Raw genomic sequence first — 23,790 nt, 5'->3', positions numbered from 1 at the left:
GACATGGCTGTATTATTTCTTCTCTATTTTACAGTTGTCGATATAAGAATATTCGTAAGAAGGATTAGTATATCAAATATAAGTTATTTTTAGCTTAATTTCTAACCAGTCAATGAAATCTAAAGAAGGCGTATCTATTTCTTAATGCGTATTTTTTAATATTTTTTACTTGTGTTTTGTCGTCTGAAACAGATCATCGAATTTTCACTGCACGTATTTATGATCCTTTTGTAATCTTACTGTTCGAAACTAAAAAAAAGGTAGGTAGGGTGTTCCAAGGTTTTAAAAGCGTCTTTGAATGTTATCTCAGACTTGATTGTTTGTGTCATTATTTTTGTGTTCATTTTAAAGTTGGATGCTGCCCCAAATATAGGTTATTTGTTGTATCTGTTATAACAGTTCAAGGTTTATCTGTGTAAAGAGGGTTTTCCAATCCTAATAAAACTGTCATATTGAATTAAATATTATGTTAATATTTTCTCAATAAAATATTATTTGCACTAAAGGGGCAGGGAGTTAAAGGAATTGGTATGTGCCAAATCGCTTGACAGTAACTAGCATTCGAATAATTTAGAATTTGTTTGAGAGCTTCAGTCTGTCATTTTGTCGGGAATCAATCGTCTCTATATTCATAATTATCAGTAACTTTTTTAAACACAAAATTTCCTTAGTATTATAGTTTCTTTCAGAGAGCTGACGGCGAGTTCAAGTTCCAAACATGTTGATTGAATTTATGTATTGACTATACATGTATATGGACATGGTTATAATCCATTATACATCTGTATTCTTTTGTGTATATTTACTTTTTCTTGTCCTTCGACGATTTATCCTTTGCCTGACCTGTTGAAAAGTTTTATGTAATCAACGTGTGGTTTGTTTGATCTCAATTCTTCATTGGTTAAAATTCAAATATGACGTCAAATTTTTGTTGCTTTCCTCTGAGTTGTTCATTGTGATGTCCCGAAAAAAGGCGACCAAGTCTGATTACGTTACATAAAAAGAACACATCGTTTTGCAGATCATTGGTAAAGAAGGATTAAGTTTGTCTGTATATCGTCTAAAAATAATTAGACAAATAGAGTTCACCACCAAATCTCATGTAATACGATATTTCTCCAATCTCGACAGCTAAATTTTGAATATTTCAAACGCTCGGCGAGCCTTGCGTTCTAAATTTGAAAGGTTTACTTTCTCGGGTGGCGAAATATCGTATCACACACGATGTATTGATAGATTCTATATAAACCAAAGCCTGTTCTGATCTGCCATGAAGTAATGTTCCGTGTCCGGTTTTAATTTCATACGATTACTGTCGATGGTGAGATTTGTTCTTGTTTTTATTTGGGGGAATAGTTCTGACTGTCGATCGAACTACATGTATATCTTATCATTTGTATCTAAAAATAGTTTAAAGTCTACAAACTGTAAGTAATCTCGACCTGGCTTTCTTCGAATTTATCAAAAAATAGGTTTAAAAACTAAATTATTCTCCATGAAAGACTCTTTTGTTCTTTACTTTTGTTTACAAAATCTAAATCCCCATTTGCCATGCTCGTCTTGATTTAAATAAAAATGTCTTTCATAAATTTCTTAGTATTAATCGGACAAAACTATAATATAGATTTGGTTGCTGGCGGTATCTTGTTCTTTTTACTCTAGCAAACAATGTTTAATAACAGAAAAATCATATCTAATTCAATAACAATATTCAAATTGACATTATCATACAACAAAATTGTCCAACACATCATTATATGTAAATAAACGTAATATCTATATGATCCATATTCATAAATATGACAATAAACAGCAAACTGTATGGTGTAGTTACTGTGAGCACCTTCGATGAACTCACAGCAACAATTTCTTTACATAGAATAACGGAACCCCATCCTTTAAACCGCCAAAGGATTTCACGTACATATATAATCCATGTATCGAAATCCAAAATAATAAGAACCCGTTTTACAACTTTGAACATACAAATAGTATAACTTATTATACTAACCACTAGGGGAATTCCTGAATTCCAACGAAAAGAAATATATATATCTATTACTCATGTTCATGGTCTAGCTACCAACTACTTTTAAAATATCATCGGGTTAATGTTTAACTTCCCGGTTAGGTTTATTATTATGAAGCTAATACCGGAAGCTGTCGTTTTACTCTTTCTGAAAGTTTATTCGTCTGATGCTGGTAGGTAAATCTGTAATACATCTTCCACTCATTTCATCTTGCATCATTATCATAGTACAAATACAACTAGACTCTGTTTGAAATATACACAAAAAAGATTGAATATTTTAAAAAGATAAAACGGGTAGATCAGTAATATTCTTTCTTATGAACAAACATGCATGCTTTACCACTCAATCATCTGCAAACGGTTAAACACAGTATCGGTAAAGAATCTAAAGTTTCATCACATGCACAAAAGAATGAAATTATTATATCAGAAAAGGGCGTCAACAAATTCCTACATCAACCCAAACAAGACCATAGGACTTGATGAATTATTTAGCAAGGTATTAAAGGTAATAAAGGATCATCTTAGTCAAGTCATCATACTCATCATTCAAATATCACACACAAAATACTTACAGACTGGAAACATACAAACGTCTGTCCTATTTTAAAAAAAGGAGACAAAAAAAATGCCATAAATTACAGACCCATTTCACTAACATGATACTTTTTAAAATAACGGGACAAAATAAAAATAAATAATAATCATAGGTAGTCAATTACTGAAACACCTTGAAAAAACCCCAATAAATTTTAACGATCTACAGCATGGCTTTCGATCTAAACGCTCATGTTAGACACAATGCATATCTTTTATACAGGACCTGGCACAATTCATTACTTTAAACATACAAACTGATGTCATGGTGATGGACTTTGACAAAGCTTTTGAAAAAGTCCCTCATAAAAATCTATTGTACTGATCAAAATACTATGGAAAAGACAGTTATATCTTTGAATTGATTGGTATTTTTTTACACACATTTACACCGACAGTCATAACAGATGGAGAACAATTAAAAAACATTGGGGTAACATCTCTAGTGACACAGTGCACTGTCCTTAGCTCAAGTCTAGTCCTTATTTACATAAACAGTTTCCCAGAATACTTACAATACAATATCAATCTACCATTAAGATCGTCTAATTACATCAAACAGCAGAGCAAGATCTTCCAACCATAATAAACAAAAGTAATTCAAACCAATAAGGATTCATACAAATGGAATCTACTTCAGCAGTCCTTGGTTTAACCGTTGACAGCTTCATATATATGTTCTATCACATATATTCTAAAATGAAACAAACTGTAGAATGTGTACCCGTGCCTGTGGTGTATGTCCTTATATTTAACAGCTAGGGTTTTTTGCTTGTGGTAGAGCTAAAATTGAGAATGGAAATGGGAAATGTGTCAAAGAGACAACAACCCGACCATAGAGCAGACAACAGCCGTTGGTGTTTATTGTCATTTTCCAAAATATTAAGACATTTTGTAAGTCCTTGCTCAGATGCTGATAAAAGAACTACTTCATCAGCAAACATTGAAATATTTTCTGTGTGTATTCTATGGGATTGGGTAACATGTTTGTTCAAAATGGGTTGGCAAATCATTTAAATATATATTAAAGAGGCAGGGACTAAGATTATCCCGTTGTCTTTCTCCTATATTTGATTTAAGAGGTTTGTCCTGTGTTGGTCTATTATTACACAGGTTTCTGTGTTTCCAAACGTACATTTTATAATGTCATAAAACTTTGTTCCAACACATTTACATGCACCTTTATTAAAAAAGGCGCAGATGTGAAACGGAATCAAATGCACGCTTAAAATCTACAAAAATGAAAATAAGAAGATGTGGTATGATTGCCAATGAGACAACTCTCCACAAGTGACCAAATGACACATACATTAACAACTATAGGTCACCGTACGGTCTTCAACAATGAGTAAAACCCATACCGCATAGTCAGCTTAATAGGCCCCGAAATGGCAAATGTAAAACAATCCAAACGAGAAAACTAACGGCATGTTATATATGACAAAATGATATAATGATATATATATACAACATTTTTTTTTTGAAAAGCTGAGGGAAGTATTTAACAGGACAAACGTCTGTAAAACTTTTCATGCATTGTGAACTACTGATAGCTACCAAAAGTTTTGCTTTTGGTAATTCTAAGCATGTTGTATTTACACAAGAAAATTGGCATAATTAAGCATAAAAATCAAAGCTACTTGCTTGATCTATGATTTTGAAGTGTACAAATGCTATAGTTTCTCGCTGCATTGAAGACCCATTGGTGGCCTTCGGCTGTTGTCTGCTCTATGGTCGGGTTGTTGTCTCTTTGACACATTCCCCATTTCTATTCTCAACTTTATGACAGTCATGACTGTGACAAAGACAATGGAATTCACTTTCAATGTGTTCGATTGCATTTGTAGCCATAATCACGTATACTACATAGATAATGCTATTACATTGTCTTATATGAGAGGCGGGGTTTCACATGTTTGTAAGTACTCAGAGTACCCTCTAAAATTTAGTTGAAATTAGCAAAAAGCCAATAACAACCCTCTAATCATTCTAATCATTTACTGTACTTTATTTTGTAATAATTCATTTGATTGTTTTAGCTCAAATTTTGGGCACCATGATTGGTTAAAAAATGTCTTGCTAAATAAACCATGTAACCTAGACTAAAGTATCAACCATTGGATTTAGTGTAAAGGCGTCATAAACAGTCAGAGAAATGCATAGCCTTATGCAATATCAAAACCATAAGTACATATTAGCATCGACAGGATGTAGGACCATTAGTTTTATAAATCTAAAGCAATCGAAATTTAGCCGAAGTTAATTAATATTGGACATTTTAAAGAGCCCTCCAAAAAAACTCATTCGAAGTTTTAATGAGTGAGAATCTTTATACAAATTTGAAGAGGATGTGATAAAAAGGAAGGCACTATCTCGGATATGGAACATACATATAAGTCGCCCTTCCTGGTTAAATGTTCCCTGGGTTCAGAATTTTCTAATTAATGAACTCATCCATGGTTTTGACTTTAAAAACTTACACTCAAATTTGAAGAGGGAGGATACGTGAATAAATGAAGGCAGTAGAAATGCAACAAAAAAGTGATGCCGGATATTTTCATTCATAAATAGTATTTATAACAGGACAACTATTTTTCGTACTTATTTTCAAACTTTACATTAATTTCTTACAGGAACATCTTCGATTGGATCGACAACTAATCTCGAATGTCCATTAAGTTTGATAGCATATCATTGGTATAAGAAATTTATTGGTGGAACTAAATTGTTAAACAATGGCGACAAATATAACGGTACATCAAATAAAACTCTAACAATAAAAAACTTTGAGCTGACGGATGAAGGTTTCTATAGATGTGAAGGATTTACTACTGGTGGTACATATTCTATGAGTCATTTGATAGAGTTGTCTGTAGCAGGTAATGTATGTGTTATGGAACATTTCATACTTCGGATTCAACGTTCTATACATTGGTCCAACACTGCAATTTGATTTCTTTATATAAACATTTTCCATGTCGCTCGTATATTACAGTAGTTTTCCACTCGTTCTGTTTGATTTTGTCAGTTTTTATGGACCAACGTAAATCTGGTCTCAAAATGGCAAAATATGCATCTTTTAGCATCAGTTGTATGTGTGCAAATATTTTGGTATCTTTTTATTAAACAGCAAAATCAAAAGTAAGTTATTTAATTTCATAGAAAGCCTACTTTTACAATATATTCCTTATGCTAATTCATATTAATTATGGTTTGTCACTTGCACGGTAATTATATGTCTCTATAATACTGGTATTATTAGTTACATAGTGTGCTAGTGACCTAATGCAATATATATGGGGTCAGTAAATTCAATATGGGGTGAGAGCGAAGATGCTTATTCATATTAATTGTGGTTTGTCACTTACACGGTAATTTTATATCTCTATACTTCTGGTATTATTAGTTACGTAGTGTGCTAGTGACCTAATACAATATATTATTGGGTCAGTAAATTCCATATGGGGTGAGAGCGAAGCTCGAATCCCCATATGGAATTTACTGACCCCATATATATCGTACTAGGTCACTAGCACACTATGTAACGAATTTATCTTATCGACTATCTTAACATGTGGTATTTAGACTAGTGGCTTATAAAAATGATCAAGTCTTAAATACCGTTAGTATTTGGAACCTACTTCCAATGGTCATTACAAAAACAAATGCCAACAATGACAACTTGTTAGCTTTGAATGTGTTTATGAATTTATTTCAATCGTTCATTATCAATTCAATCGTCTGTTGAAACCTCAAAGATATTTTTTCTCAACACAGTGTTGTTTGTATAAAGGGACATAACACCACTACAAACCATGTATGAAGTAAGCCCCGCCTACTAACCTAATATGGAATGTAACCGGTCTCTACGAGGTTGCTTTTAACCAATCATATTACTAGAAATGTATAGGAGGTAAGATAATTACATATATCGAATTCACATATATTTCTTGAAACACGTATTTCATATATCATTAGTTGATGGTGGATGGTCGACCTGGAAGACATGGGACGCTTGCACAGCTACATGTGGAACTGGGCAACACAGACGAAGACGTTATTGTAACAATCCTAGACCAGCAAATGGTGGCGCAAGTTGTCAAGGAGGAGGTTATGAATACAGATCGTGTTCACCATCTTTATGTCCAGGTTATTTGATCTTTATATTACTAAATAAATTTCAATGAACAGATAATTATTTTACTGTACTAGTTGTTTAACTTAATGGTTGGATTAAGGAATACTTGTACCTGTACATGTATAGGGCTTCACGTAAAAACAAAGTAAGGGATATGAAACAATGTGGGGTAAACACAAACAGTAATAAAAAAAAGCACAGAACATTTCAATTATAGACATATATACACACATATAAGTTCACCCAATTATATATGGCAGATTGCCGTCTTGGAAAATCTGTTGAGCATGTATCGAAACACGCAGGAATTGATGACAAATACGTAGACGTTACTGAAAATATCCATAGCGGTGGCACATATTCCCGAGGGAGTGAAATCATAATAATTTCTGTACACTGTCTGCATGGGAAGGCTATCAAATCTTATTATTACTATAAATAAATGATCAATACTATTTGTGTGGATGATGGTATTCGATGAGGAGATTGTCAAGTAACATGTGGAACTGGACAACACATGATACGTTACAGTACTGTAAAAATCAAGCACTGGCAAAATGACGGCAAAAGTGGCCAAAGTGGATAACGTGTATAAGGATAAATTTCTTATTGATTTAAAAAAAAAACCCAATGTTATTGCTATTTTGATATGGAACACAAAGCCATATTTGGTTCTTCGTTAGTAGAATATTTCAGATGATTTTCATTATTCCTAAATAAAAAAAGAAAAAATCACTTCGACTGCAAATAGATGAAATTTAGAAAAAAAAAAACCATCGTTTTAAGTAAATATTTTATATTCTTCAAGTTGATACTGGATGGTCGGCATGGGATTCTTGGGGAGTATGTAACGTCACATGTGGACATGGACAACATAGTAGGAGACGATACTGTAAAAATTCTTATCCAACAAAGAGCGGCGCTTATTGTCAAGGAGAAGAATATGATTTCAACTCCTGTACATTATCATCATGTTCAGGTGACTTAATTTCCCATTATTTCATAATTCAAAAATTAAAAAAACTGCGAATAGTTTTATTCATGAAATTACCCGAAACAAGCCAACATAAAACAGAATCGCCATGTAAAAGGCACAACAGTGGCCATCATTTAGGCTTTGATAGTTTACAAATCACAAGTCACCGGCTACAATATGTAATTCACTTCGTGCAGAATTTAAAATGAAAATTACCTGGATCACAAACGGTTGTAAAACTTATTGTGCAACACAATTTGTCCCTTAATTTATTTCTGATTTAGTGAATCATGATTGAACCTTAGAGCTGATAACTTGAAAATGCTTAAATTAGCCAAAAACGCCTAATATACTAGCGCAGAAATCGTTGCTGAGCTCATACAATTACTAAATAATGAGGTCCCAGAAAAAGTGTATAATGAAATGAGGAAAAATCAAACATATTCCCTCATGGTAGACGAGGTGATGAACATCGCATCACACAAGCATCTAACAATATGTGTCCGATGTATTAACTGTCATAATGACATGTCCTGTTCAATTTTAGACAATGTTGTAACACAGTTTTTTAAAGTCTAACAGAAGATTGTGCCAAAAGTATGGAATTGTATTACTCCATTTTAATTGAAACTTGATTTTACCATAGTGCCTGAGTTGTATAGAGTATTTTGTTTGTAATGTTCATATGTAATTTATGACGTATTATAATGTTTGTAATTTACGGAATTATATATAATGCTAATAATTTTAACTTCTTGCTCGTTGCAATTAAGAAAATTACAACCAATTGTTTTTTACAGTTCTAGAAGAACAACAATCAACAAATATACCAATAGTAGTTGGAACAGTCAGTGGTGTCGTAGTCATTGGAATAGTAATAATACTTGTGGTTATTTATGCGAAAAGGTACATTAAGTAATGATACTGCAAAGTCGTTGAAGGATCGTTCAGAAAATAATTATACAAAAATAATTTCCCATTTGAAACGGACTTGATGGTTAAAAACAAGTATCGGACCTCGAATCCGAATACGAATAAGACAACATGTACTGTACATATCTTACAGGTTACCAATAAGGGTGATCTCAAAAAATTGAAAACAACACGTTAAAAAATTTCTTGCGTCCGAAGCGCTTTTCTGGATTTACCTTCATCAGGAACGCTCAAAGCCAAACATTTGAAATCCGAGATGTATAAGTACCGAAACCGTTGAAGAGCTATATGTAAAACAATACCTAAAATAAATAGCCAAATTCATCTAAAGCCAACTTTGCCTGAGGGAGTTGAAACCTTAGTTTCTTCATAATTTCAAAATTTACAAACGGACAATTTTAGTAAAGTTTGTTTAATCATGTCAGTACCGAAGTAATGACTACTGAGCTGATGATACCCTCGGGGACTGATAGTCCACCAGCAGAGGTATCGACCCAGTGATGTAAAAAATTGAAAACAACACGTTAAAAAATTTCTTGCGTCCGAAGCGCTTTTCTGGATTTACCTTCATCAGGAACGCTCAAAGCCAAACATTTGAAATCCGAGATGTATAAGTACCGAAACCGTTGAAGAGCTATATGTCAAAAAATACCTAAAATAAATAGCCAAATTCATCTAAAGCCATCATCATCATCATCAAACTTATGTTGATGCTTATTAATATTACAATGCTCAATTTCTCAAGTTAATGAGTAAAACTTCTCGTTTGATATGTATATTACTTTGTTAATAGCGTTTTGACGTTTTAAGTACTGCTTCAGTATTTGTTCGAAATTAATGTAAATTAAATTACATGTGATTTACGATTGATCCTTTGGCATTGTATCTCTCTTCAACGAAGAAACACTTTACAATAACGAAAAGTATTATGAACAACACAATATACACTCTGTTTAGAGGCAAACCCATAAGGTTAAAAGCATATGGTGTAAAAGTAGATGCATTAATCTAATTATTCAGAACCTTCCTTTCCCCAATCAAGATACATTTACTCGAGTATCAAATATAATTACATAAAACCGTTATCGAGTTGTGACTCATTATAGTGGACAAAATATAGTACAAAAGAAAGTTATTAAACTGATAGTGAAACACCGATTCTTCGTTTAACGATGTTTTAGTGATACAAATACATGCACCAATATATAAGATGGAAACACTTTGGGGAATTCATGTCAGAAACTTAAAGCCGATTCAAGTTTTATGCGCTATTGATTAATATAAACAAAATACATACTATAAATAATGAAGAAAGTTTCTATTATTTTGAGTCTTTTTTTTTTAAATCGAGGGAACCGTTTATCTTTAAGATAAGGTCCGCAGGCGTGTTTTGTTTAAATACACGGTCAGTGGCCTTGAATTATTTTAAACACACCGTTAGTAGTAGAGTTACAGTCCTTTAAAAATACGATGGTTTTGTTTTCAAATTAACATACATTGTAAACATCCATGATCATGATTTTATCATGCTTTTAGACAAAACACTTGTTATAAGGACGCAGACTTTCTCGCTGTAAATAATTGAAAATTCTGTTGAATGTTGTTTTAAAATTGTGGTTTCTAGATTTACGACTACGTCATAGTTCCCCATCTGAATTATTTTTAATTGGTAAGACAACTTCTTTACACAGTGTGTTTGTTATATTACCTTATACGACAAATACGGGGTCGGTACTTTCCAAATACTAGTAGGTTCAAGCTTCACTCGTTATACATACTAACAATAATTATATTGATTGTAAAGTAAGTGCTATATACCTGAGTGATACAAAAATTACATTGTATCTTACTTTATCTTCTTAGGAGATGGTACCACTCTAAAAAGGAGCCGAAATATGACATAACAGATATCACGAGAGGTTAGTAATTAAATCTCTAAAATTATTATATTGAAATACATCGAAGTACATGTACATGCATGCAAAGTTCAAAACAAACACTTGGCAGAAAGCAGAAAAGTCTTACATATAAATAGAATGGGAGGAAGTCCCCATTACACTAAAAAATCAATTATCAGAAATCATATATCAATGAATTAAAAATAATCTGTATTTTGCATATGCGCATTTATCGCTTTCTTGTTTCCCTTCTGCAAATTTAAATACTGCCTCCTTGAAAAGTTTTATTATCCTAATTATTTCTAGCGCACACAAGCAATTTTAACCACGAAAAGTAATGACAAGTCAATTCGAAACTAACATTCTGTTAGAAAACTATATGTACATCATATGTATAAAAGGTTAAGTATTTTCTCAACTTCGTTGCTTTCTGTTGCTCACATTCATTGCAATTACTTCAATATGCAGTTACAAAAATCATAGAAAACCTACAATCTAAAAAACAAAATCCTAATGCACTTTGGTTATCAGCTGTTTAACAGCAGCGTTTTTAAGTTATCATGCCAGTACATCGATAGACATCGGTCGTCTCATTCGGTCTATGGTGTAGCAGGGAATTGTAGAGATTGATATGTTGGTTAATTTTGTCTTATAATCATCATTTTAGCTTTTTGATTGCAAATTACTTTCTGAATCGGGAGCATTTTGTTTTCTATTTCTGAAAACGTCCGTCGGAAACGTCAATCTAAGACCGTTCGGATAATTATCTTATTTTGTAGCGTACGACTATATTATCTCACGTTTATCACAATTGTCACTGAATGCAAGTTTATGCCTCGGTTTGAACCAGAACTGGACGCTTGTCTGAAAGGATCAAGCTACTTGATCATGCAATCAGAAGCGCATTCAATAACTACTATGTACATGTACTATGATATCAACGGTTTGTAACCCATTCGGGAACCCGGCGGTTGTGAATGCTTTATCTTCTTTGCATGACAAAAATGTCGTTGTCCAAGCTGATGAAGCCTCCAATAATATTATTTTTGTATGTAAAAATTAGTATTTGCAATGTCTCAAAATAGCTTGGAATAAACAGCAAAACTGGTATTCCGATATATTCTTTAACATCTTAACAGAAGATGAAATTTTACAAAATCACAAATTCGTCCTCCTTTCTTTTGGTATGAACATCAAAGAAAACGAAGAACATCTACCGTCATTATACATGTTATACTGGATACTAAAACTTTACAAAACTGTGTAGAAAGAACGATACATAGCTGGATCATCATGATGTTCTACTAAAGATTTTTCTAAAGTGCTGACTACGATTCTTTATTCAGTAAAAGAAGGCCTTCAAAAATAGTGTGATAAGATATATTCAACCAGTGGAGTCAATCAGATGTTGATTCTCAAAAATTCTACTGCTAAATCTTAGATCACAATCTCTGCAATTTTGCAGCAACATTAAGACCTTTGATTTGTATACGCTTTACACTACTATTCCCCATGCTCAATTGAAAGATCCACTTTACCATCTCATTAAACAGAGCTTTTTTTCTATAAAAAAAGGGAATAGAAGATATAAATTTCTTGTTTTGGGTTATAATATGTTTTATTTTGTGAAGAATTATGCTGATTCTATCAGAAAATACACTAAAGATGATATTATCAATATATTTTAATTGACAATATATTTGTTGAGTTTGGAGGATTGTTATTTCAACAGACAGACAGTAAGTATTCCAATTGATATTAATTAAGCACCCCTTATCGTCGATTTGTTTTTGTAGTCATATGAAGCAGAATTCATTCAGAATCTTCTGAAAGACTAAAAGATAAAGCACCTTGCGAAATTCTTTAATTTTACTTTCAGATATATATTGATGATGTCTTATCACTGAAAAACTAATATTTCAGTCAGTAATTGCATCTCATATATCCTAGTGAACTTGAAATTGAGAATACTACTGATACTAGAAGGACTGCTTCATAATCTGACCTTTTTAAAAATGAAACTCCGTAAATTGTATTGACCCTTTCACGAAATGGTTGATCTATATGATGTGCCTGTGTCTAAACTGACTAATGATATTTAACCAAATCTTAGATTGTTGTTTAACTTCTATGTCGTCTGTCTGCTAAGTACCGAACGTGACCTCTTCCTGAAAATAACTGTTTTGCCGAGTGTCATTTTGCATTGCTATACGACGTTTCTCTGTATTTATACATCCAACATTCATGTATTTAGATATGATATTTCTTTTGTGGGTTCGGTTAGATATTGAGTTATGTCTTTTCGTTTTTGGTTTGAATTCTGTATTTCGGATACAGTTCACATATGTCTTATTTGTCAGTATAGTCGAGTTAATTTCCATTTTCCATTGATACAGTATTGTGTAAGTCCATATAATTATGACGTCGTCACAGCATTAATTTAAGATAGCGTTTCAAGATCGTCATAGCATTGTGAAAATAATGGTGAATTTGAATGTCTTTCTTTTTAATTGTATGAACATCCTGATTTTATATACGTCACAAAAAATACGTTACTGGTCGTGGTGTCCTGTGCTGTCGTTAAATGAAGATGTCCGTTCATATTTTGCGGTCTACATGTTGTAATGTATTATCATATTATTTATTCATGTGTATATCTGTGCTGAGTGTTCTTGGGTTAGTTTGTACTGTATTCCTGTCGCGTATTGTTGTCATTTTAGCGATATATTTTAAGTGGGAGGTTTGGCTAGCCATTAAACCAGGTTCCACCCACCATTGTTTCTTAAAATGTCCTGTACCAAGTCAGAAATATGGCAGTTGTTATCAAATAGTCTGTTTCTATGTATATTTTTTCTGCACTTCAGTGTTTCTGCTGTTCCGTTGTTTTCCTCTAATAGTTAATGTGTTTCTCTTGGTTTTAGGAATGTTTGATCCTCAATGCTCTTCAACTTCGTGCTTTATTTGGCCTTTTAAACTTTTTATGACTCGAGCGTCACTGATGAGTCTTTTGTAGACGAAACGAGCGTCTGGCGCAAATAAATACACAATTCCAATCCTGGTATCTATGATGAGTTTTATTAGTTTGTAACCTGGATTTGTTTTCTCTCAATCGATTTATGAATTTTGAACAGCGGTATACTACCGTTGCCTTTATTTAGACTCACTTTTCATACAGGGCTTACTTCAAGATTAAATATACCTTCTAACATATTTATCATTGGTATTAACAGGTTAAAGTTTTGGTTGAGTATAATATTATTTGTGGTTTCGTTACATTGACTTAATTTTTTACACAAGTCCGTAATGATGTAAACTTGTAAAAAGATATGCCGAATTAAGTTTTTACCTTGGTTTTGAGTTTGTTTGAAAATTGAAAATTGAACTTGGAAATATGAAAATGTTGAGCGCATATTCTGCTTTTCTTATGTTCCTTATGTTTAAATCGACCATACAGTCCATTTCGACACTATAGTTCAATCTATACTGCCAATTGCAATATAAACGACACATGTTTCTGGAATAAACTGCATATGATATTCACGAGACGGTAAGTTTTGGAGGCAAAGTTCTTTAAAAAGTTAAAACAGAATTGGCCTAAATAGTTAAGACAGAACAAGATAATTTAAGGTCAGTGGGCGTGTTAAGGACACATTTATTACGTGTAAACTAAAATGAATACTACAGCAAGGAACTGCAAAATAAAGAAAGTGAGCATTTTTTTTCCGGGTCAACCATAGTAGAAAGCGTGTGAAAAGAAAAAGAATTCTTCATCAAAACAATTGGATTTTCTAATCCTATTTATAGTTTTACAATCCGATTAACAGAATGTAAATACCATCACATATTTGTCTTTGATTAGCTTCACTTTTGCTAATAATCGTTCAAGCGGATCCAAAAACGAAATTAATTCGAAGTAGATCAATATCTTATTTGACCAAAAAATTTCTCGATATTGGAAAACGGAATCATCATTCACCAAATAATAAGTCTATACAAAAATATTGCAGTTAATTTTAAGAAAACGTACATCAATTATAATTGTTGAATTTTCAGTTAAATCGCATATCTATGAAGAAACACATGTCAATCATATGTACCAAAATGATCTACAGAGGGATGTTATAGAGGTTAATGTAACGGAAAATGTGAGTAAACGTTTTATCGCTTTTTATTTACACTAAGTATTTGATCTTAAAGTAGATGTAATTTGTTTTTGATAACTTTTAATGACACAAATGAATACTTGGGAATTTGATATTAGGTTCAACTTTAAGTCATAATTGAAAAAAAGACGCAGTGCTTGGGACTGAGTTACAGACATTTATATAAAGTATGCTGCTGTAATGTGATGTCTACACCTTCCAACATTGAATATGTTTTGCATTACTATTAATATCAATAAGTTTGAGTTTCAAAAATGAAAACTCCATTGGCTGCTGTTTACTATGAAAATGGTCAGTGAACAAGTATTTTTTGAAAATTTAGGTGATTCACTGTAAGGAACGCCTTCAGGTAATAAGTTGACAGTCAAACCCGATCCGCCTCTGTCCTTTTTGTTCTCATAAAATACAATTTTACAGAATCAGCACAGCAAAAAGGCCCCCGGAAATTTAAGCACAAATGGTAAATCTATCTTCCGCAATTTTGTTTGATTTTCTGAAGTGTCTTTATAAGAGAATTTAAATTGATGAGTTACTTGAATACATTTCTTTAAATTTTCCGGTTTTTTTTCTCTCAATTTTAATTTTAGCATGCCATCAGCAGTCGCTGTATCTTGAGTATATGCATATGTCACCGCAGGACATATTTCTTTATGTTTATTCTTGTTAATGTGTTTGAACCAGCGGATGGCTTGTGTTATTAATATATATTTACATGTTGGTTTTCCTATGTCTTAATTTAATGTTTGGTTCTAATATTTTCGTTGATAGCTGTTAATTTGTCAATGCTATTGTTATACTATGTGTAACTAATTATATATATATACATATATTTATTTACAGAATAGATATTAGTGGCAATAACGGATTACTTATAGCCATATTGGAAAATATCCGGCAACAAATTGGAGTTTCAGAGAGAGGGTCAATGTATTCTGATTCTCATTATTGATATTTCATTTTACTTTACAATACATGTCATCTTTTAAATTTTGGTAATGTAAAGTTATTTGTCATCGGCATACGGCTTGTCATAGGACCAAGTAGCGTTACATTCGTTATAACCAGTTTTTTCAACTAAGTATGGCTCAACGACAAATAGTTAAATTTATTTGCAATTTCCATACTAAAATGCATCCAAAATCGTTCTACAAATTGACCGCCGATTATTGATTTCAAATGTGATTGTTATTGACTGGTAATGCGAATTGCTGCAGTAGATATAAGTGGTTCATTAAAATATGAAATTCAAATAGTGAAGATGTGGAATTTAATAAAACATTTTGTTAATCAAGTGTAGTAGATTGGATTACGAATTGCTTGCTCAATAATGATTAAAGGGGCACTAGTTGACAAATTCATGTTCACCGATTTGACTCAAATTCTCATATTTGATTTATAACATACTAAAACGTATATCTAAATTACAATAAGTCTGAAATAAACAGATAAAAAAACATGTACTCGATAATAGAATGAATAGATTGCGACCATGTGCAATTGGATTTTCATAGGTCAGTTTGATTTCATGTTATAGGTTAAATAAGAATGTGTCCATAGTAAACGGATGCCCCATCCGCACTATCATTTTCTATGTTCAGTGGACCGTGAAATATGGGTCAAAACTCTTATTTAGCATTAAATTAAAAAGATCATATCATAGGGTACATGTGTACTAAGTTTCAAGTTGATTGGACTTCAACCTCGTTAAAAACTACCTTGATCAAAAACTTTATACTGAACCGGGACAGTCGGACGAACGGACGGACGCATATACCGTAAAAACATAATGCCCCTAAGTGGGCATAAAAATAAGTTATTTAACGCTTTTACCTGTATAAGAATGATTTTTTTTGTTGATCGAATCTGTCAACGAAATGGTTCGCCTTTCTTTCACTTTCAACATGTTCAATGTTGACATTATTTTCTCTTTAATAGCTGAACACGACTCATGCATACGTTACCATTCTCTAGCTAATGGGTTAAATTTAAGGTCACATGAATACGGATGATTTAATGAGGTCGAATTATTCACTTGCAAGTGAATAATTCATCAGTGATATTTCTTTGATTATTTTGACAAATTTGAACGACATTGGCTGTTAAAAACGAAATATTAATTCATCATTCAATTTTATTAATGATTGAACCAAACAAAATCATATTCTAATTTTTTTCATATAATAAAAACTCCTCAAACTGCTATCATAGAACAATTGGTCTATCCTTTAAAAAAACATTTTTAATTATTGATACAAATATAAATAGATGATATAGTCTACAGGATGTTATTCAATTAGTTATCATAATGTATTTATTTTTCGATTTCAATGGCCAAAACTGCTTCCATAATATCTTCTTATTTCACCAAACATTAGAAAATGTCGCACAGATGACGTGTAATTACCCTTAAAATTGAAAAAAAAGTAATTTGCGTTTTAAATGCTAAACATATGTTCGTTTTGCTCTGCATCATTACAATCGTTGAGCCCTGACTTACCTATAATCCTTGATCCGTCCCTGTTCAAGTATAAGAATTCTTTAGGCCATTCGGTTTATAAAAGAATCTATTGTTTATATTTATCAATATATAAATTTTCGCCATTAGTTTTGAAACTTAATTTGTCAAACAATTGTCCACAGAACAAATATCCAAAACTACACAAGTAAATAAATAGGATTATAATAAAAATGATGATTACATGGAAGTTTTACAAACACAGGCAGACAACATCTCTTCAAAAAACGACCTGAATACATCTGTAGAGGAGATCACTCGTATATTATATGACAGTGTTTTAAAGTTTTTTTGTCGATCAGTTCTAATTAAAGAAGTCAATAGAAATACAGAAAGAAAAAACAATGATTGGTTTGATGAAAAGTGTAAATCAGAGCGCCATATTTTTCATCAAGTCCGAAACTTCTTTTTTCGACATACAACTGTGAATAGACAATTGCATGTCGTTGCTAACAGGATAAAACGTCAAGCCCAAAATAAACGATAAACGGTGAATGGACATTGAACTTTGTGACAATGCAAAAACTGACCCACGAACATTTTGGTCCACTATCAGGCCTACGAATATAACACGATGCACAATTGAAAATGATGTGATTTTAAAACATTTCGAAAGAGTTCTCGGCGCGAAAATCCACCTGATCTTTGTAATGAAGTATTGAACTTGATAAATAATGAACATTTTGAAAATATAGGCATAGATATCTTAGACTCTGCAATTACTGAAGATGAAATTGTAAAATCGATAACAAAATTTAAATTGGGCAAAAGCGCGGGAAATGACCAAATTATCAGCGAAATGTTTCTGAAAGTCCAATATTCTTTTCTCCAATTCTAAATAAACTTTTCAATTATTCTTTTGAAAATGGAACTTTTCCTGATACTTGGGCAGATGGTATTGGTTTTGCTGTTCTTTAGAGTAGAGATTTGACCAATCCAAATAACTATCGACTCATTGGTTTAGTGAGTGTCTTATCCAAAGTGTTAACGTCTATTCTGACGACTCGATTTCTAGTATGGTCCGAAGACGAAGATAAACTAATCGAAAATCAATTTGGTTTTCGTCTCGGACATTCGACTACTGATGCTATTTTTATTCTACATGGTATCATTGTACATATTCTTAAACAAAAGATGAAACTATACAGCGCTTTCGTTGACTTTCGAAAAGCGTTCGATAGATTAAGCAGGAGAATTTTGATATATAAATTACTTCGAAATGGAGTCAGCAGTAAATTTGTGGCCATTATTAAATCTAATTATGCGTCTGTGCGTCTCCGAGTAAGATCTGGTGGTAAAAAATTGCATTTAGGGAAACTATAAATCAATACTCTCTGCCTGGGAATAATCTAGAAACAGAATTATCAGTAAACCCACACATGTTTTGGGAACTCTTAAAATGTAAGATAAGAGGGAAAACAATATCATATGCCAGTTATATAAAAAAAGAAAAACACAAAAACCGAAAATGATTTAGAACTTAAGTTAGCTAAATTACTTGAAAATTATGAAATAGATCCCTCAGAATTAATAAATACAGAAATTAAAAGTTTAGAAGAAGAACTTGTTCAACACAGAGAGAAAATAGTAACAGGTATTATGGCAAGAGCAAAGGCAAGATGGGTAGCAGAAGGTGAAAAATGTACTAACTATTTTTGTTATCTTGAAAAAAGAAATTATGAGAAAATAATTCCAAAATTAATCAAGGATAATGGAGAGGAAATTTTTAATCAAGGTGAAATTTTAGAAGAACAAAAATCATTTTATGAAAAATTGTACTCCTCAACAAATCCTATTCTTCATCAAGAACATAAAAATCTATTTTTTTATGAAAATAATCCGTTTATCCGCAAACTCTCTGATGAACAGAGGTTACAGGCAGAGGGTAATTTGAATGCTAATGAATGCTTAAAAACATTGTAAAATATGAAAAATGGTAAATCTCCAGGAATGGATGGATTTACAACTGAATTTTATAAATTCTTTTGGATAGACCTCCATGAATTTATTATAAAATCTTTCAATTATAGCTTAGAAACTGGAACTTTTTCTGTTAGTCAGAAACAAGGAGTTATAACATGCATTCCAAAAGAGGGTAAATCAAAATTTCAATTAAAAAACTGGAGACCAATCACTAAATGTTGGTACAAAAATTGCATCAGCTGCTTTAGCAAATAGAATAAAACCATTCTTGGGGATATAATCAGTGAAACACAGCAAGGTTTCATAAAGGGAAGGTATATTGGAGAATGTACCAGGCTTATTTTTGACATTATGGAAAAGGCAGAAGATGATAATCTTCCAGGTCTTTTACTTTTATTAAATTTTTGAGAAAGCTTTTGATACCCTTGAATGGTCATTTATAGACTTGGCTCTGTCTTTTTTAGGATTCGGTCCTATTTTTTATAGATGGGTCAAGACCTTATATTCAGAATCTCAGAGCTGTATTATAAACAATGGCCACTGCTCTCAATTTTTTAATATTGGTCAGGGTGTTAGACAAGGTGATCCTTTATCTCTTTATCTTTATTATCTTTAGAACTTATGAGCGCTGCACTTAAAAATAACCCGGAGATAAATGGTATGCAAATAAATGATTCAGAATATCTACTAAGCCAGTATGCAGATGACTCATGTCTTTTATTAGACGAGAATGAGCAATCTTTAGAAAAATGTTTATATACTTTAGAAAAATTCTCTGAGTGTGCTGGATTAAGGGCTAATTTTGATAAAACTGAAGCCATATGGATTGGGTCAAAGATTCACTCAAGGGATAAACTAACAATTACAAGTTATTTGAACTGGAATTATTCAGGAAAATTTAAACTTTAGGGAATAAAATATGATCTGTTCATTGAAAATAAAACAGTTGTAAATTTTGTGGAAAAAATTAACAAAATACAGAGCTTACTTAATTCTTGGGTATATAGAGATTTAACGTATATGGGAATGATCACTGTTATTAAATCATTAGCTCTACCTATTCTAATTCAGTCATTGACAGTTTTGCCAAACCCACCAGTTGATAAAATAAAATAAATTCAAAACATTAGCTCTACCTATTCTAATTCAGTCATTGACAGTTTTGCCAAACCCACCAGTTGATAAAATACAAGAAATTCAAAACATTTTCTTTAGTTTCTTGTGGTCAGGAAAACCAGATAAGATTAAAAGAAAAGTTATGATAGGGTTATATGAAAAAGGGGGGTTGAAAATGCCAGATATAAGATCTTTTTGTTATTCACTAAAGATGACATGAATAAATAAACTTTTAGACCCCTTGAATATATCCCCATGGAAAACACTGTTAATAGATCAATACAACAGATCCGGAGCAGACAAAATATGGTTGATGACCCCTGATGGTATCCAAAAGATTTCTACAAATTTTAATAATTTTTGGAAAGATATTTTACTAAACTGGAATATCCTAAACACTGTCACTAATGACACTGCTGAAGGGATCATGAAGCAATCCATATGGCTAAACAAGAGTTTGACAATAAATAATAAAACTGTCTTTTACCAGAGGTGGGTTGAATCAGGAGTTTTCTTTGTGGGTGATTTACTTGATGAAAATAGTGAATTTTTTACTTTAAAGGAGTTCTGCAGAAAATATAATCTTAATATTGATTTCTTGGAATACCATTCTACACTTCATATGATACCAAAAGCCTGGAAGGATCTAATCACTACTTCAGTGAAAATTATGCACATATCTAATGATAATTTGGAATTTATTAAAAACAATAAAAAGTCATGTCAATTCTTTTATAAAAAAAATCTTGTCAATGTATACAGAACGTCCTACAAAACAAGAAGACAAAATGTGTAAAGAACTAAGCACTCATATAGAAAATTGGGATTTCATTTATAGTTTACCCTTTTGTTGCAATAAAAACAACAAATTTAGTATGTTCCAGTTTAAGATTTTACATAGAACTCTCGCTACAAATGCATTATTGCAGAAATATGGGTTAAAAGAAACTAACTTATGTAGTTTCTGTAATGAAACTAAAGAAACTATAAGTCACCTTTTCTGGGAATGTACCCAAGTTAGAAATTTGTGGTTAGAAATTGCAGCACTTTTTCAAGTTAAAAATAATCTGACTTTAATGTTTAATGCGGAAACTATTGTTCTTGGGTCAGAGTCTTGGGATGTTTCCCTTAACTAATTCACTAGTCTGGTTAAGTATTATATTTATACATGTCGCTTTAACACTTCATTACCGACTCTTACAGGGGCGATAGTTTTGATTAAAAATTCCTACCAAATAGAAAAAAATATCTACCTCCTTTTACAGATCCCCTAAAGCAAGAGAGAAATTTGATAGTAAATGGGAATTGATTATAAACTTAGTTTACATGTGAGGAGAGATCTTTCTTTTTTGTACTCACTTTAGGCTTTATAATAATTCATGTAGAATTAATGATATGTTGATGCGCATCACAACTGGACAGTGATTTGTGTGCATCACAAAAGTGCTATCTATGATGCTTATTGATATTGTTATATATATATTGATACACTTGTTTTTGCTTGATTGTATTTGAATTATCTCCCCTTGACTTAGGTTGTCTTTGACTGTTGTTATTTATTTTGTGATTCTGTCCAACTGGTCCTGTCTGACCCTTATCTGTTAATGATCTCTGTTGGCCTCTCCTGGTACCTCTCATGTTTAACATCATAGTATTGACAGTGATGCATATGGCAAGAGGAGAAGGCTGATGCCATCATTAACAATATCAACATATTCATGTAAGATAATCCAGAGTGATAAATGATGAGTATGATCTAATAGATAATTATCATATAGATAATAAAAAAATAGCATTTTTAACTTTTTAACTGTTATTGAAAAATTTAATATTAATACATGTATTATAAATTATCTATGTATTCATGTATCACAATGCTTGGTGCTTTTTTTTAGATAAAATAAAAATAAATTACAAAAATAAAGATATGGTGGACTTCTTTCTGATGCCTTTGATAATTTGTTAGGAGTAAAACAAGGCGCATCTTTATCCCCTTCATTTCATTTCTATTTTATTAATGATATTGTTGAAGATATCACTATTACAAATGTAATGAACCTGAATAGACTTTTAATTTATTTGATACTTTTTGCAGACGATACTGTCTTGTTTGCCAAATCTCCCAAACTTCTTCAACAGTTACTTGACAATCTATCCAAATATTGTAGAAAATGGAATATAGAAGTTACCACTGACAAAACTAAAGTAGTTATGTTCAGAAATGGATGGCAACCTGTATATAATCGTTTCATATATGATAAGATAACCAAGAACTTCAAATCGTTATTCCCTTCGTTTACCTTTGAATGTTGCTACACTTTAACGGGAAATTCTTACACACACAAAACGACTACCCCAGCAAGGATCAAGTGCTCTCTCATCACTCTAAAACTGTTTGAATAATATCTACATTTCTACACATCAACAATGTCTTCTTTACGACAGTATGGTTGGATCGGTACCGAACTATTCTTCCGAAATATGGGGTTATCACCGCGCTAACGACATATATGTAGAGATTATTTATAATTGTTTTTGTATGTTTGTTTTAAAAGTAGGTAAACGTGTTCCTATCAGTTTTCTGTGTGGCGAACTTGGTCAACTACCTATGTATGTTTTGAGAAAACAATTAATATTGAAGTATTGGTTACGTACTGTTATATATAAACCAGCTTTTGAATATAATGTAAATAAAAGTTTATATGACGATGGAAATCAAGGTAAAATTAATTGGGTATCTAATGTGCGTGATTTTTTATTTAGTCTTGGAATGAACCATATTTGGCTTGACCAGAATAATATTGATATATCTTTTGATGTTATGAAGACACGCACTAAAGACCAATATCTACAAAAATGGTCAGCAGATATATATGATTGTCAGAAATTAAGTGTATATAGAAGTGTAAAGATTGATTTTTGAGAATTATTTAAGCTACATTAATAATGTTCACATTCTTACAAAACTACGAAGTGGTACATTGAAACTAAATGTTGAAGTTGGTTATTTTCTCTGATATACCAAGACAAATGCGTCTATGTGTATGTTGCAATATGCAATGTGTTGAGAACGAATTTCATTATGTATTAGTATGTTCAGCATATAGAGCAATTAGAAATTGTTTTTCTGTCACGTTATTATTGTTTATGGCCTAATATTTTTAAACTATCTTGTTTGATGAATGCTACTTCTAGATCATTTACAATTAAGCTCTGTAACTATCTGAAGAATGCATGGAAATATAGATCTGATATAATTGGTTAGTTATATTATTATTGTATTGTTCTCTGTTATCAGTCTTTTGTCACATTGTGTATATATTATGTATTGCCATAGCATGTTCTGTATGCTTTTGCAAATACATATTCATTCATTCATTCATTCATTCATTCAAAAACGTATATGATGCAAGTAATGCCACTGTTAAATTCTAACAGTTTTTAGATTTAGCTTCAAACATTGTAGATCTTACCGTGGCATATAAACTGGACCTGCAAA

At 31.8% G+C, this 23,790-nt stretch overlaps 1 protein-coding gene across 1 annotated transcript; it reads left to right on the top strand.

Moving 5' to 3' along the window:
• The first annotated feature begins 2,085 nt into the window (after window positions 1-2,085).
• On the top strand, window positions 2,086-22,219 carry LOC127704240 (netrin receptor UNC5A-like). Its single transcript, XM_052208196.1, has 8 exons — window positions 2,086-2,202; window positions 5,263-5,508; window positions 6,608-6,778; window positions 7,576-7,746; window positions 8,544-8,649; window positions 10,540-10,595; window positions 14,628-14,719; window positions 15,578-22,219. The coding sequence occupies exons 1-8, from the start codon at window positions 2,112-2,114 to the stop codon at window positions 15,587-15,589; spliced, it is 945 nt and encodes a 314-aa protein (XP_052064156.1). The 5' UTR covers window positions 2,086-2,111; the 3' UTR covers window positions 15,590-22,219.
• The last annotated feature ends 1,571 nt before the right edge of the window (window positions 22,220-23,790 follow it).

Source organism: Mytilus californianus, unplaced genomic scaffold (assembly GCF_021869535.1).
Source record: "Mytilus californianus isolate M0D057914Y unplaced genomic scaffold, xbMytCali1.0.p SCAF_6, whole genome shotgun sequence".
Classification (NCBI taxonomy): Eukaryota; Metazoa; Mollusca; class Bivalvia; order Mytilida; family Mytilidae; genus Mytilus; species Mytilus californianus.
This window is presented reverse-complemented; position numbering and strand designations above follow the sequence as displayed.